This window comes from Canis lupus, chromosome 4 (assembly GCF_003254725.2).
Source record: "Canis lupus dingo isolate Sandy chromosome 4, ASM325472v2, whole genome shotgun sequence".
Taxonomy (NCBI): domain Eukaryota; kingdom Metazoa; phylum Chordata; class Mammalia; order Carnivora; family Canidae; genus Canis; species Canis lupus.
This window is the reverse complement of record NC_064246.1, coordinates 39,028,298-39,041,856: the sequence shown is the minus strand read 5'-3', so window position 1 is coordinate 39,041,856 and position 13,559 is coordinate 39,028,298. Positions and strand designations below refer to the sequence as shown.

Sequence of the window (13,559 nt, the reverse complement as noted above, 5' to 3'; positions counted from 1 at the left end):
GTTGGCAAGAATGTGGTAACTGTGCCATTGGGTCCTGTACCTTGCACTTAAATCATCAGCAGTCTATCCAGACACTGTTCCCTTCTGAATCTGTACAGAGCCTGAAAATCCTTCCGAACACATTGCATCTGAGAGTTGATACCAGTTGATCAGAGTTTGTATATTGGTATTGATTTGTCACTCTTGTATTAAATCATGACAAAGGAAAAAAAAATCATGACAAAGGAAAGTTAGTATAAGTGTAAAAAGGATGAAGGGTTTGTTTTTAATCCCCATAAAGCATTACTTGAAAATTTAAAAATTTAAAAATTTCACTTAGGATTTTGATATTAGTGTATTCTAACAAATAGAAGTCAGGCAAAAATCTTTATGTTTCAGGCAATATGTGGGGGCAGGTGGGTTACAAAGTGGCTTTGCTGAATTCCAGTACCACATATAGAAACTTATAGGTAAAAAGGATGCTTCTTTACTTAATAGAAACAGCTGTCATAAACCAAAACACACTGTGTAATATTCTTTATCAACTGCTTCTTTTCAGTGATCTTGTTATTTGGCGATTGGCAAAATTCAAGTTCTGGAAATTCGCAAGGTTGCTTACTTTAGTTGCATTAAAAAAAAAAAAAAAGCTGAATACTCCCATCCCACTACCCATTACAGTTATTTTGGCAAATGAAAACCTGCAATTCTACAGCAGGAAAGGGAAAATGTAAAAAACCTTAAGGAAGTAGAAGGGAAGAAATATTTTAAATATTTAAAAATTACTTGAAGGAATTCATTTATTCGTTGCTTTCGCAAACGTGTGCTTTCTACCTGTCACTTTCTGCGTGAGGCACAGTGATAACAGAAGTGTAGGACAAGGCTTCTCAATCTGTTTCACCTCGTGACACACATAGAAAACATAATACTGAAGCAGAAGTCACCTGCTAGGAAGTTCCTGTGGGCTTAGGAGATGAGTATCATGGCATACTGTCATCCTTTGGAGTTGTGCACATTGGGAACATTTGATGTAAGACATAACTTCCTTCCTTTGGGAAACTGGCTGAAGACATAGGCAAGTTACTAGACACTGAGAATTATTGCCTCCAAGATTGGTTTTGTATTGGAGATAGCAGAGACAGTGGCTGGCCTGGTTATGGGTGTGGTTCATAGATTTCAGAACAGAGGACAAATCTAGTAACTGTAGAATGAGATAGTGGAATTTTATATTATTCTTTTTCAAATTATGCCTCACATCCACTTTGCTTCCAAAAGAAAATGAAGTATGAATTTTGATTTAATTCAGTGCTTAAGATGAGGAAGGATAAAAAACAGAATGGTGTTTCCCTTTTTGTGAATTAGAAATTCTAATTCTGGGCATGTGTCCTCCTGCTTCTCTATTGACCATGTTGAGTAGATGAAGATGAGGAGGAAAGACTTAGGAACAAAAGTGGGAAAGATGTTCTGGAAGGAGTTGTACTATATTAAGGTACCTGCTTCCGATCCCCGTCTTCCTTCTCTCTGCACACCCATCACCCCGCTGCCCCCCCAAAAAAAACCCCTGTAATACTCTCTGTTTTAAATATGGATTATATATAAATATAACTGTCCTTGCATTCCTGAAGTTGCAGACGTAAAAAAAAAAAATGGTACCATAAAACAATTCAGTGAACATTCGGAGTATCCACATGGTGGGGTAGGGTTAGGAGAAGTGATCCCTATTTCAGAGAAATAAGACAAGTAGCATTATAGAAGGACAGAGGAGAGAAATGTCAGGTCAATAAAAAAATGCTCTCTAATGGAGAATGTGCCCTATCAGCCTTAAGGTTCTAAAAGTTAGCTGAGGGGGTGGGGAAGTGAGATTCAACAAGTTAAAAAAAAAGAGTGGGGAATAATATCAGGTGAATTCCTTAAAAAGCCCAGAGCTTTGAGTTATAAGTAACGTAAGAGAAACTAAAGCTGGAAAGAAGGTTATAGAATCCTGCATGTCAAATTCCTGTGGGAGCCCCCTTTTCTTTAGTATTCTTGCAGTTGTGTCTATGTGTGTACCAGTTTTATTCTTCAAGTGGGTCAGAAACCTGTATTACTGCTTCCTTTCAGAGTTTAATTTTAAAATGTTTTCATCTCCTACTTTTCACTTATCAAGCTACACTTTAATTTTTGTTGTTTCTAGTACTTTTCCTCCAGAAGAATGCTGGAGCCGTTGGGTCATTGTATATTTTAAGATTCTTCACCCACTCTTGAAATGCATTTTGTTAAACCAGGGTTTAGACCAACAGTGTTGACACCCTGTCTCCCTTTAATTTTAATGGCAACGAAATCAAGACCACTTTGCCACTTAGTGGTCTTACGGACCTTGGATAACTATTTTCACGCTTTGGCTTAAAAAATAATTACAGCTATTCTGAATAACTATTCTGAATATAGCTATTCAGTAGCAGTATCTACTGAATGCCAGCCTAGTATATAACTGCCAGAGCAAGTTTGGGAAGTTTTACCATGTTACTACAATCTTAAGTGGCAGATAAAGATTATGAATTTTATTTTACATTTGCTTCATGTTGTTGACTATATGGAAATTGGTTTTAGTTGCCTCTGTTTTATTAGTAAAAATTATACTTTTATTGAAATAATTATTAGAAATCAAATCCCTCTTTGCTGAGCCCTGGCTACTTTTATGATTTTGATGTTTTGTAAGTGTTAAAAGTAAAATGCAATAATAATGTACCTTATACAGAGAGGGAGTAAAATTGTCCCGTTTTGATCTGTGTCCCATTGAATGTAGCCTATTGTCTCCTTTTATAATTAAAAGTTTTTTTAAAAGTGGTTTGTGGCTGTTGTGTTTACAGGATCGCCCCAGGACGTTTGATATGCATTCACTGGAGAGTTCACTCATCGACATTATGAGAGCTGAAAATGATTCCATTAAAGGTAATTTTAAAAGTCTCACTATTTGATTTTAGTGAAGTTAAAAATTTGTATTATCTATGTAATCTCATGAGCAATATGGCAAATATGGTTTCATATTTTGTATGTAGTCAGTTCCATCAACTTTATACATGTACCTCTCATTAAAAATTCAAATATGTTTGATGGGCCATCATAATACCAATTAAGAGAACTATAAGAGTACTACTCAATGAGGTGGGCAGTAAACTGGAAAGACATGAACCTACAACTAATTTTTTTATGTCTGAGGCAAAAAATGCTCAGTGCCTCAAATCTGTACGTCTCACCCATGACAGTGACTATACATTGGTAAGAGTTCAAATGTTGATAGAGTTTTTGGACTACTTTTAAAAAATTGTCAAGGGTTTCAAAGTTGAGATGAAGTTTTTTCTTTTGAAATATTTTTTATGGAGCATGTCAAAAAAAAATAATGCTACTTGGATTCTGATTTCAATTCTATTACTAACTAGCTGAGTTATCTTGAATAAGACATTTCATTTTGACCAGGTCTCAATTTCTAAACTTTGTTATAAGGGACTTATACTGGGGAGCTTTCTTTTTCTTTGCTCGCTTTTTAAAAGAAATTTGGAATAGTTGATATATTTGGTCATCCCACTTGTTTGTTCATTCATTCATTCATTCATTCATTCCATGCTTAGGGTCCTGCTTTGTGCCAGATGTGGCTTTGCACTAGGGTCAAAGGTGGCAAGACAGACTTACTTTAAGTGGTGACCAGCCTGGTCTGGTTTTCCCTTGAGTTTGGTTTATTACATTACTAATGCAGTGAAACTTTTAAGTATTTTTCAGCAGACCAACAATGGTAACTTTTTTAATGAGGAGAGCTCTTTGAGGTCTGGAGAGATGAAAAATAATATGTGAAAAATATGCATCCAGCTGTTGAGATAACTTTGGAAGAAGAATATTTTTTTTTAAGATTTATTTATTCATGAGAGACAGAGACAGGGACAGAGACGTAGTCAGAGGGAGAAGCAGGCTCCCCGCAGGGAGACCAATGTGGGACTCGATCCTGGATCCCAGAATCATGCCCTGAGCTGAAGGCAGATGCTCAACCTCTGAGCCACCCAGGTGTCCCTGAAATAAGAATATTTTGAAGATCTCTACTGAACTCCCCATGAATTCTGTTGGGTGACTCTAATCTAGATACACACTCTGTTTCTGAGGAAAGATGATCTCATTCAGAGTCAGCTTTATTTTTGCCATTTCTTAGCACTCTGACTTTGGGTAGTGTTTCAGCCTCTTTGACCTTTCTTTTTGTTTTCTCATCAGAAAAATGAGGAGATTCTTAAGGCCCTTTTAGCACCAGAAAAACTGCACACTCTTAAAAAGTAGCTAAAGGAGAAATTTGGTATGGTTTTTAGATTGTACCAATGTCAGTTTCCTGGTTTGTATTATAGCTACGTAAGATGTCACCACTTGAAAGACTGGGTAAAGGGTATATGGGATCCCTCTGTGCTGTTTTTTGCAACTTTCTGTGAATCTGCAATTACTTAAAAGATAAATACAGAAAAAGGAGTAAAGGTAGAGGACATTTGTTTATTCTTAATGTATTGGATTCCTTTGGCAGCTTTCTTTTTTGGGGGAGAGAGCCTCTTATGTACTTGATACTAGGAATAATAAATAATTAGAACTCATTTTCATGATAAGCACCTATTCTTATTTTATTTTTTATTTTATTTCATGATAAGGGCCTTTCAGAGAAAACAGTTTAAAAACAATATCAGATATAAACCATTTATTATGTAATGCTTCTAAGGAACAAGCCTCTAACTAGTACTTAAGTTAAATGTAAGAGTTTTACACATTATTCTAATAAGATTAACAGTAGTATTTCCTTGATTTATCAGATACAGCTAGATGTCTCTTGGGTTTATTATTATTTCTTCTCCTAGTTTTCTAAATTACTGTGTAAAGTTCTGCTTTTATTCTGTATTCCCTTTTTAATTTCTTCTACCAACTTTTACTTAAATCAATTTTCTTTTAGCTAATTTTGTAGGGATAATGAAAAGTTAAGTCTGATGACAGAAAACATTAAATCTGATTTGCCTAGTCTGGGAACATAAAAGTTTTATAAAATAGTTATTTATAAAAGGAAGTGTGTGGCAGAGTGGAAAGGCCATGGGTTTCGGAGTCAGGTAGATCTGGATTTAAATTGCCATTCTGGGATGCCTGGGGTGGCTCAGTGGTTGAGCACCTGCCTTTGGCTCAGGGCATGATCCCCCAGTCCCAGGATCGAGTCCCACGTTGGGCTCCCTGCATGGAACCTGTTTCTCCGAACTCTGCCTGTGTCTCTGCCTCTCTCTCTGTGTGTATCCCTTGAATGAATAAATAAATAAAATATTTTTTAAAAAATCGCCATTCTGCCACTACAGTTTGTGGTGGTTGTGAGGATCAAATGATAGGATATATCTATGAACTGCAGCATACTGTGTAGCTTATAGAAAACACTTAGTAAACGGCATAGATTATTACTAAATATCTATTAAGTCTATTTTCATGGTTATCAAATGAGAAAGTTAGTTTCGATATAAACTTAAGTGCCAAAGTGACTTAAGTATATTAAATGAAGTTTGTCCATTTTTTTTCCTTCAAAGAGCAGTAAAGAATTCATAGATGAATTCATGGGCCTAAAATGCCAGATTATAGTTATGCTTGATTTCTTTGTAAACCGAGATGATGAACTTTTTATCACCTAGTCTATCACTATCAAAATGTAGTTTGGCTCAAGGGAATACTTCATTAATTGTCAAACTCTCCTTTGCTTTAGATAGCTATTAGGAAAGCTGTGCTTGATTTTGACAGTGATTCTATTGTGAGATTTTGTTTAAAGATGATAGCAAAAGTTGAATATCTTAAAAACAACATGTTGTCCTTTTAAAATATGAAACCTGCTAAATCATTTTGAAGATAAAAGCCCTTCCATGTGCTCTACTATTTTAGAAATGAAGAAAACAGAAAATGGACATGGATTCTGTAAGATTAGTAGAAAAATGCCTCTCAGAAAAATATTATAAGAATGCAATTAAAATAATTTGAGAACTATTTTAAAAAGAGCCCATGATAGGGAGGCAAATTTTATATTTGGGCTTATTTTATCTTAAAAATAATTTCATAATGTATATTATGAATGACTTCATTTATTTTTATCCTTCATTTGCAGTTCCTTATAGAAATGTGGTTTGTTGTATGTGTTCAAATAATAAAGCCTAGAGTTGGTACCAGAACTACAAGTCAAATGGATTGATACAGCTATTAATACTATAGCTGTATTAATCCTACAAACAAAACTGAATTTTGCTTTTCCTTTTGAGCCAAAAAAAAAAAAAATCTCACTTAATGTAGTGCAGTTTAAAATTTTATTTTCACAGTCAACAGACAAAATGTTTAATATACCTAGGAACCTTCAAATATAGGTTTTGAGTTTCTTTATGAATGTATTATTAGATTCCAACTGGCTTGTTGAAAACCTTTCATTTTTTAAAAACATTTTAACAAACATGCAAAAGGAGTACCTAGGCTTCATTTCATAATTTATATTAGTTTTGTTTACAGTTTAAATAGTTTCTCTAAGAATTTTAAGGCTACTATAATTTTCTCTATGTACAGAGAATTAGCTTTTTGGGTGGAAAAAGGTCCTCCCACTGCCTTATCTCCATGTCCTTTCTCTGATCAGCCGGCATGTCTGTATGTTATTTTTATTCACGAAATTGTACATTGCCTTCTCCATAACCAATGCCTGTAGCAGTCCACAGAAGCTCTTCCCCAGAGACCGATTTCATTTTCTTTACTGCACACCCTGTCTCATAAGCTAAGAGCGTAAGCTACAGATAGATTTTGAATTTTGATATCCCAGGTGGCACCTTGCTCATTGCTGCAAAATTATTAGGTTTATCAAATATTTTCTTCACCTGGACAGAATAATCTTTTACTATTGTAGATAGTCAGCTGATCATTTGGGAAATATTGTATCTTACTGTATTTGTGCCTTTGCTTGACTGTGAAATTGGTACTTACTATTTAGAAATGGAGCAGCATGAAATACATTAAAACCACATGCAAGTACATCTGTTTTCAGCCTTCTGAAGCATAGGTTGGACACAGTGAAATAAAGATTCATGAAATTATATTATATTCTGTATATAGTAGGAAAGACCTCTGAAAATTAAGGAGCCTTTTTTTTCTTTTTGTGTATGGAGGAAATAAAAATATAGATATAAACCAAGAAGTAGCAGTTATGGAGTGGAAGCAGAGGGAGACCACACTGGAATAAAGAGGGGAAAAAAGTACTTGAAAATTATCAGATTATCAGATGGAGCTGAACAGTCCACAGTTTGATAATAGTTGTTGAAATGTATTTTCAATCCTATATATGAAAACAATTTAGTATCCAGTTTGCTTCATTTCACTAGAAAGCCAAATGAGACAGCAAAATTATTGAGAGAAAAAAGGCAATCTATAAATTGTCAAAACATTGTAATTGTTCGTCAGATATTAACTAAATTATGAGTCAGAATATCATTTTTCCTCAGGATTGTGAAATTGGAATCTTTTTGTCTTTATACTGTTATAGAATGTATCTTGCTTCCAGTTTTTGGAAAAGGGAACTCAACATATCCACCCAACCCCTCTGAGTTTCAGGCATTTTAAATACTTGATTTGAATGTAAGCAATAATGATTGCATTCCCAGAAATGCAGGTTGTTTCAAGTGCCAGTGTTTTACATATCCCATGGTGCCCAAGAAACCTATTGCATATGGAGAGTAAGTAGTGGAAGTATGTTATACAGTTAGACATTGCTGCCACACTTGCTTCATGCATTCATTTAATAAGAATTTATTTTAAGAGCTGGATCTGCTCCAAAGATACTATGTATTTAATTCCTAACTGCGTAGGGTATTGTGACCCTGTGTTTTAATATTTTTGATATATGTTTTCTTTCTTTACTACACATTAAATTGGGGGGCCCTTCCCCCACTAGTTTCATTGCTGTGGGTTTGTTTGAAACAAATGCTTAAATGAGTAGGCAAGCGTTGATTCCATCTGTGCCTCTTTTCTTTGTTGCTAAGCAAAAGAATTTATAATGATCTTTCTAGAAGAAAATCATGAAACTCTGCTGAAAGTTTAGTACACAAGGCCTGTTTCATTTATTTTGTATGAGTTTTTTTTTTATGTCACTGTAAGAGAATGACCGTTGGGATAATTTAAATTCTTTATCTTTACTGTAGGGGGAGGAGAAAGTTAGTGCTACTTAAAAAAAAAAAAAAAAAAAAAAAAAAAACATAAAAAATAACCAGGAAATCTTTAATTTTCCTTTGGTGCACATTTTTTTTTTAATATTCCTATGTTCCAAATTGCAGCCACGTAGTTCTCTATTTTAAAGAACAGATGTTGCAGATACACGTTTTAGAGCATATACAGCATACCAACTTTATGTGGCCTGAGATAGCTCCAAAAACTTTCTACAAGAGTTACTGAAAATAGGACTAAATTTAATATCGCTATAGATTTGAATTTTGGAGTAACTAAAATTATAAAAACAAAAGGCGCTTTTATTAAAATAAGTTCTGTTGCTGTAATATTAAAATGATTTATTTCAAACGGTTATGAGTATTGTTTCTTACAGTATTTAACCTTTTTCTGGTTGAATCAGTTTGCCTCTGGTAATCTGAGAAAAGACTTCTATATCTTACTCTGCACCCCACACCTCCATCACTTTTGTCAAAGACTAGATGGACATTTTCCTTTAAGGAAGATATAACGGAGCATGATATACAGTACCATAAAGAAGAAATGGATAATGCAAACCAGCTAATTTTACTTGTGATTCTTAATCAAATTTCACCCTTCAAGTAAATTACTATTACTTGGTGTCAGATGCCTTCTTGTGACTTGCGGGATCTTTAAATATTACCCATCTTGAAGCTTCAGAGTCCACCAGGCAGCTGCTAGGAGAGCCCTGCAGGAGCCTTCCTGAACTCAGCTAGTTCCTTCTTGCTCTGTTTGGATGATACCAAGTAACTCAAAGCAACATGGCAGGGGAGTGGCCGAGGCCTCCAGAGAATAAAAAATTGCCTTCTAAAAGTTTCATGAGTAATGGAGTAAGGTATATAGCAAATATAAAGAAAATAAGACAGTTTAAACTCGGCTACAATGGACTTCCTGTGTGGCCATTTAGAAAAGAAGTAGTTTCTTCTCCTTTTGCACTCTCCCTTTCATGGCTGCTGAAATGGAACATCCTAAACAGTCTTTCTCTTTTGCTTGGCTTAGTTGGGCGGCAGGATGGGACCTGGGCTTCTGTGTTGAGGTAACTACTTTTGTGAGCAAGGAGAGGATGAAGTAATGGGGCATGATTTTCTTTGTATTATCGATACAGGCTGTATTCTTAATTTTGAACAGCCTTTCTGGTTTCCTACTGGTCAGGATATGTTGGATTCCTCACACAGCACTGTGTAGGCAGAGCTTTCAAAGGTGTGGATTTTGAATAGTGTGACTGCGCTTTTTCAGATGGGGATTGCTGTTGCTCTTGGTTTGGTTTGGTTTGGTTTGGTTTTCAGCGGGAGAGGGGAATGCCTGGGAGAACAAAATGTGTGTGAACATCGATGTGCTCATAGTGTTGGATTGAAGTCCTCATCCTAGCCTCTGAATTGAAACCAGCTCAATTCATATTAAATACTCCTTGTACGGTGTCCAGATCCTTCTCTGCCTAATTTATTGACTTAACATAGACTGGTAAGTAGAAAGTAGTGATCCTTTGCCCTCTGCTCTCCACACATTCGTGGTAGAATATTGACCCTTGTTTTTATTTGTTCTGAAAAATCATGTAAGCAGTTGTCACAAAGGGGGAGTTTGTCTGATGTCATCTGTGATGTTGGGTCCATAATTACTACAGCAGGCCTCTTAATTCTGAACATGGAACACAGAGGCTTATTTTGAGCCCATGAAAACGGAGTAGTCCTCTTAAAACATTGTTAATCTCTGATTTTACCTGGGTGAGAGGTAAGGGTAAAGGGGATGGGGGGAGTAAGTGAGAGTGAACTTTTTATGAGACTAGAAGGTTCAAGATCCTAAACATTTCTTTGAAAGAGGCTTTTAACTTAATAACTTGTTTTTTTTTTCCCTTTACAAATTGTGTTAAGGCTTACATATCTTATGCCTGTTGTGATTTAATTTTGTTGGATACACATTCAGAGCAGGGACTGGTGAAAGGAATAAACTACATGTGATAGTTAACACTTAGAAATAACAAAATAATAACTTAGAAAGCAAGAAGCAGTCGGGTAGCAAATTAACAAGTGCTTTTCCATAACATTCCCTTTCATGGTGTTGTGTACAACTTACTAAGTATGGATATTACAATATATGGACAGAAATTAATGTTTTCCATTCAGAAATGAAATCAGAATGACATTTAAGTAGTGGAGTTTTCAGACTTTGTCTCCAGTTTGTCAGTGTTAAATATTAGGAACCTCCCCACACTATAAAAATCAGAAAAGGAGGTCTAGAGTATTTAGAGAGATCCATTTTGTTTCTGCTCTAATAGTGTATGTGCACCTTTTGGTACTGTCACTTATTATTTTTCTGTTTTCCCCTTCTGTATTATAAAATTCTATGGAGCGGTAACTTGCTCTCTCATTTCGTGGCAGGTACTAAACCAGCCCTGTATACCAATACTTGTATAATGAAAGCTCTTTTGATAGTGAAGTAATACAATAGTGAGCTGTCTGTGAAGGTCTTAAGACTTTCCTTGATCTTGTTATATAATCCTTGAATGTTATTTGCTGACTTTGGGGAAGGGAAGCAATGCCATCTGATTCATAGCTGTCATAAAAATATCCAAGATTCTCTTTGCACACAGTTTAGTAACAGGAAGGACAGCACAGTTGCACAATTGTGCCACAAAATTGTTTCTTCCTTGATATGCATGGAATTTCTACCTGAATATGTATGCAGTAGATTTATTTATCACCTTTGTATGTCTCATACAGTGAATTTCTCTACCCCACTGCTCTTTATTTTTTCCCCTCACGTTGCCACTGTCCTCACTACTAAAGTTAAGGGTGGAAAAGAGAGAAAACTCAGTGAATTTGTTGTTTAGCAGTAAAAAACTTGCCAAAGGAATACTTTTTAACTAATTTTGAACTATTACTACTTTTTAAAATCAGGTATTGAGATGGCTAGTCTGCCTCTGGGTTTTATTATTTTGTCTAATTGACTGATTCTGAATTCAGTCCCACGCCAGTGCACTCTGTTCTAAAAGCAAGGCTTTGTTTTATTCCGGGTATTACCTGGTAACCAGTCAATTAAGAACATTAGTGGAACTCTGAAGGGAAAGCAGTTCTATAATCTCTTTGGAATCCAGTTGGGCTGATGCCAGTTGCTATACATTGGGAAAGAGAAGGAGGAATCAACCAATTAGAGGACCCTTTTTTAATTCTCAAGAAACCAACAATAAGTGCAAGTCTTAATTCTGAAGAGCAGCCATGATTAATTGAAGTATAAAGAACTTAAAAAAAAAACTAACTTCTACTGCCTCTAATATTCCAAAGAATAAGTGCCTGATATGGTTAATTAAATACAGATATTTAAATTAGCTACTCAGTCTCTTTGTTGTAAATGATTCAGTAGTTGTTAGATTATAACAGACTTTCCCAAATTGTAAGAAGTGAAAAGAGAAGTTTAGAATTGCGTTTGAACTTGGCTCTGCCGTTAGCAGTTATATGGTCTTAGGTCCATCGCTTCTCTCTAGATCTTGGTTTCCTCACCTAAGAATGGAAGGATTGAACGTAATGACCTTTACATTGATAGTAGCAATTCCATACAATCTTTCTGACATGGTATTCCACAGTGACAAAATTGAGGGTTTTTGTAGTTTAATGACTAAAAGTAGTGTATAAATTTCATGTGAATTTGGGTGTGGCAGTGTTTAATATTGAGTAGTTATAGAAAGGGTATACCAGAAACCAATCATATGTAGTCCGTTGAATGAAGGCTTTGTTTTTATTTTTAGACTGCATCTTTTCTTTTTTGAGATAGGCCTAAAAATATTATGTTTAAGAAGCAGTTGCTTAAACTTGGCCTCATGGAATGTTTCTGTTTTCAGGTTGTGGGCTACAGGCCTCTTCATCCATAGGAATTATTTGATAGGGCCTATGAATCCATTAGGACTAAGTATTCCAGTTAGGTGATATGTCATTTACATGTGCAGGATTATCTTTCAAAGTCATGTGCAAGCTGATGCGCAATTAAAATACATTTAAAAGTGTTGCCAAATTCACAGTAGCCTTGTACTATTAAGGTTGTTTGTTGTTGTTTTATTTGTAGTATTCACTGGAGTGAGGTGGGGACCTCAGCATGGCATGGAGGCTCTCTGTAATATTTTGATTGAAGTCGGTCTTAATAATTACAGAGTTTATGAAACACTGCTTTAGAGATGTTCTGCTTTAAATTGCCATTAGAATGTACCCCATTACCAACAAGAATCTAGCATAAGAAGGAATTTAGTAGAGAAGATGGTGAGGATGAAGATAGAGGAGGGAGGAGGTAATTTGCCCTATCCTAGATGATGATGATGATGATGATGATGATGATGATGATGATGATTATCATCTCCACCAAATCGCATTTTTGAACTTTGTCTCTGACATCTACAACCGTCTATTTGCCCTATGAGGCAGGGCTAGGAGTGTGGGCTGTTTAGGTTGCATCTGCCATGATGCTAGGGTGCAAGGGGAGCCATATGACAAAAGGAATGCCCTCTAGGGTTGGATATTAGGGGGAGACTGCCTTCTTTAAGTCACATAGTTTGGAAGTATCTAACATTTTAGCTTCTGCTTATATTCTAGTTCCACAAATATTTGAGCACACTCTATATACCAGGTAGTAGTAGATCAGAGGGCACATCTGATGCCAGTCTACATTTCTCTTTTTTGAGATAGACTTGGACATTCTGTATGGAAAGCAGTGTTAACAACTAGTTCCAAGTGAAAGAACACTTCCTTCTGATACTTCTCTGACTTTTACTCTGTGCCCCTTCTGAGATTTATATAACTTAAATCCTTACAATAACCTTTTATGTGAGTTTTGTGATCTTCATTTTTTCAGTTGGAGAAATTGAAGTTCAGAGAGACACAACAGCTTCAGTAGTCACTCAACTAATTGGTACCTAGAGGATCAAGATAGGAACACACAGCTTCTGACTCCTGGTTCAGTCGTTTGGATATTTATTGTGTGGCATTTAAGAAGGAAACAAACATAAAGAGAATTTAAACAGTTTCTTTTTTTAGTATGCTTTAGGCAGAGAGTATGCATTAAAGTTTCCTAATTTCTACTTAGGAGAGTGGGTATAGAATTTAAGATCTGGATTTTATCATGATCTTCTGTAAAAGATTCAGATCTGACATCTGCTGGTTTCTTATTAAAAGGTACATTATTGGGAGTGGAAGTCAAAATAGAATCACTGAGGGAACTTTTCCAAACTGGCTTATTGTTTTCCCTGATTCTGATTCACCAGGTTTGTCATGAGACTTAAGCATGTGTATTCTCCAAGTGATTCAAATACACTACTCTCTTGCCCTACCCCCGTCTTCACTCCTTTTGTGAACCACTGTGATATAAAG

General features: G+C 35.6%; 1 protein-coding gene across 6 annotated transcripts in view; it reads left to right on the top strand.

Moving 5' to 3' along the window:
* The window catches only part of CPEB4 (cytoplasmic polyadenylation element binding protein 4), a 61,683-nt gene that overhangs the window by 16,430 nt on the left and 31,694 nt on the right, over window positions 1-13,559 (top strand). For all 6 annotated transcript variants that reach the window (XM_025435239.3, XM_025435244.3, XM_049109127.1 and 3 more), the window contains exon 2: window positions 2,826-2,907. In XM_025435239.3, the coding sequence (XP_025291024.1) occupies window positions 2,826-2,907 (82 nt within the window). The remainder of the gene's footprint in view (window positions 1-2,825; window positions 2,908-13,559) is intronic.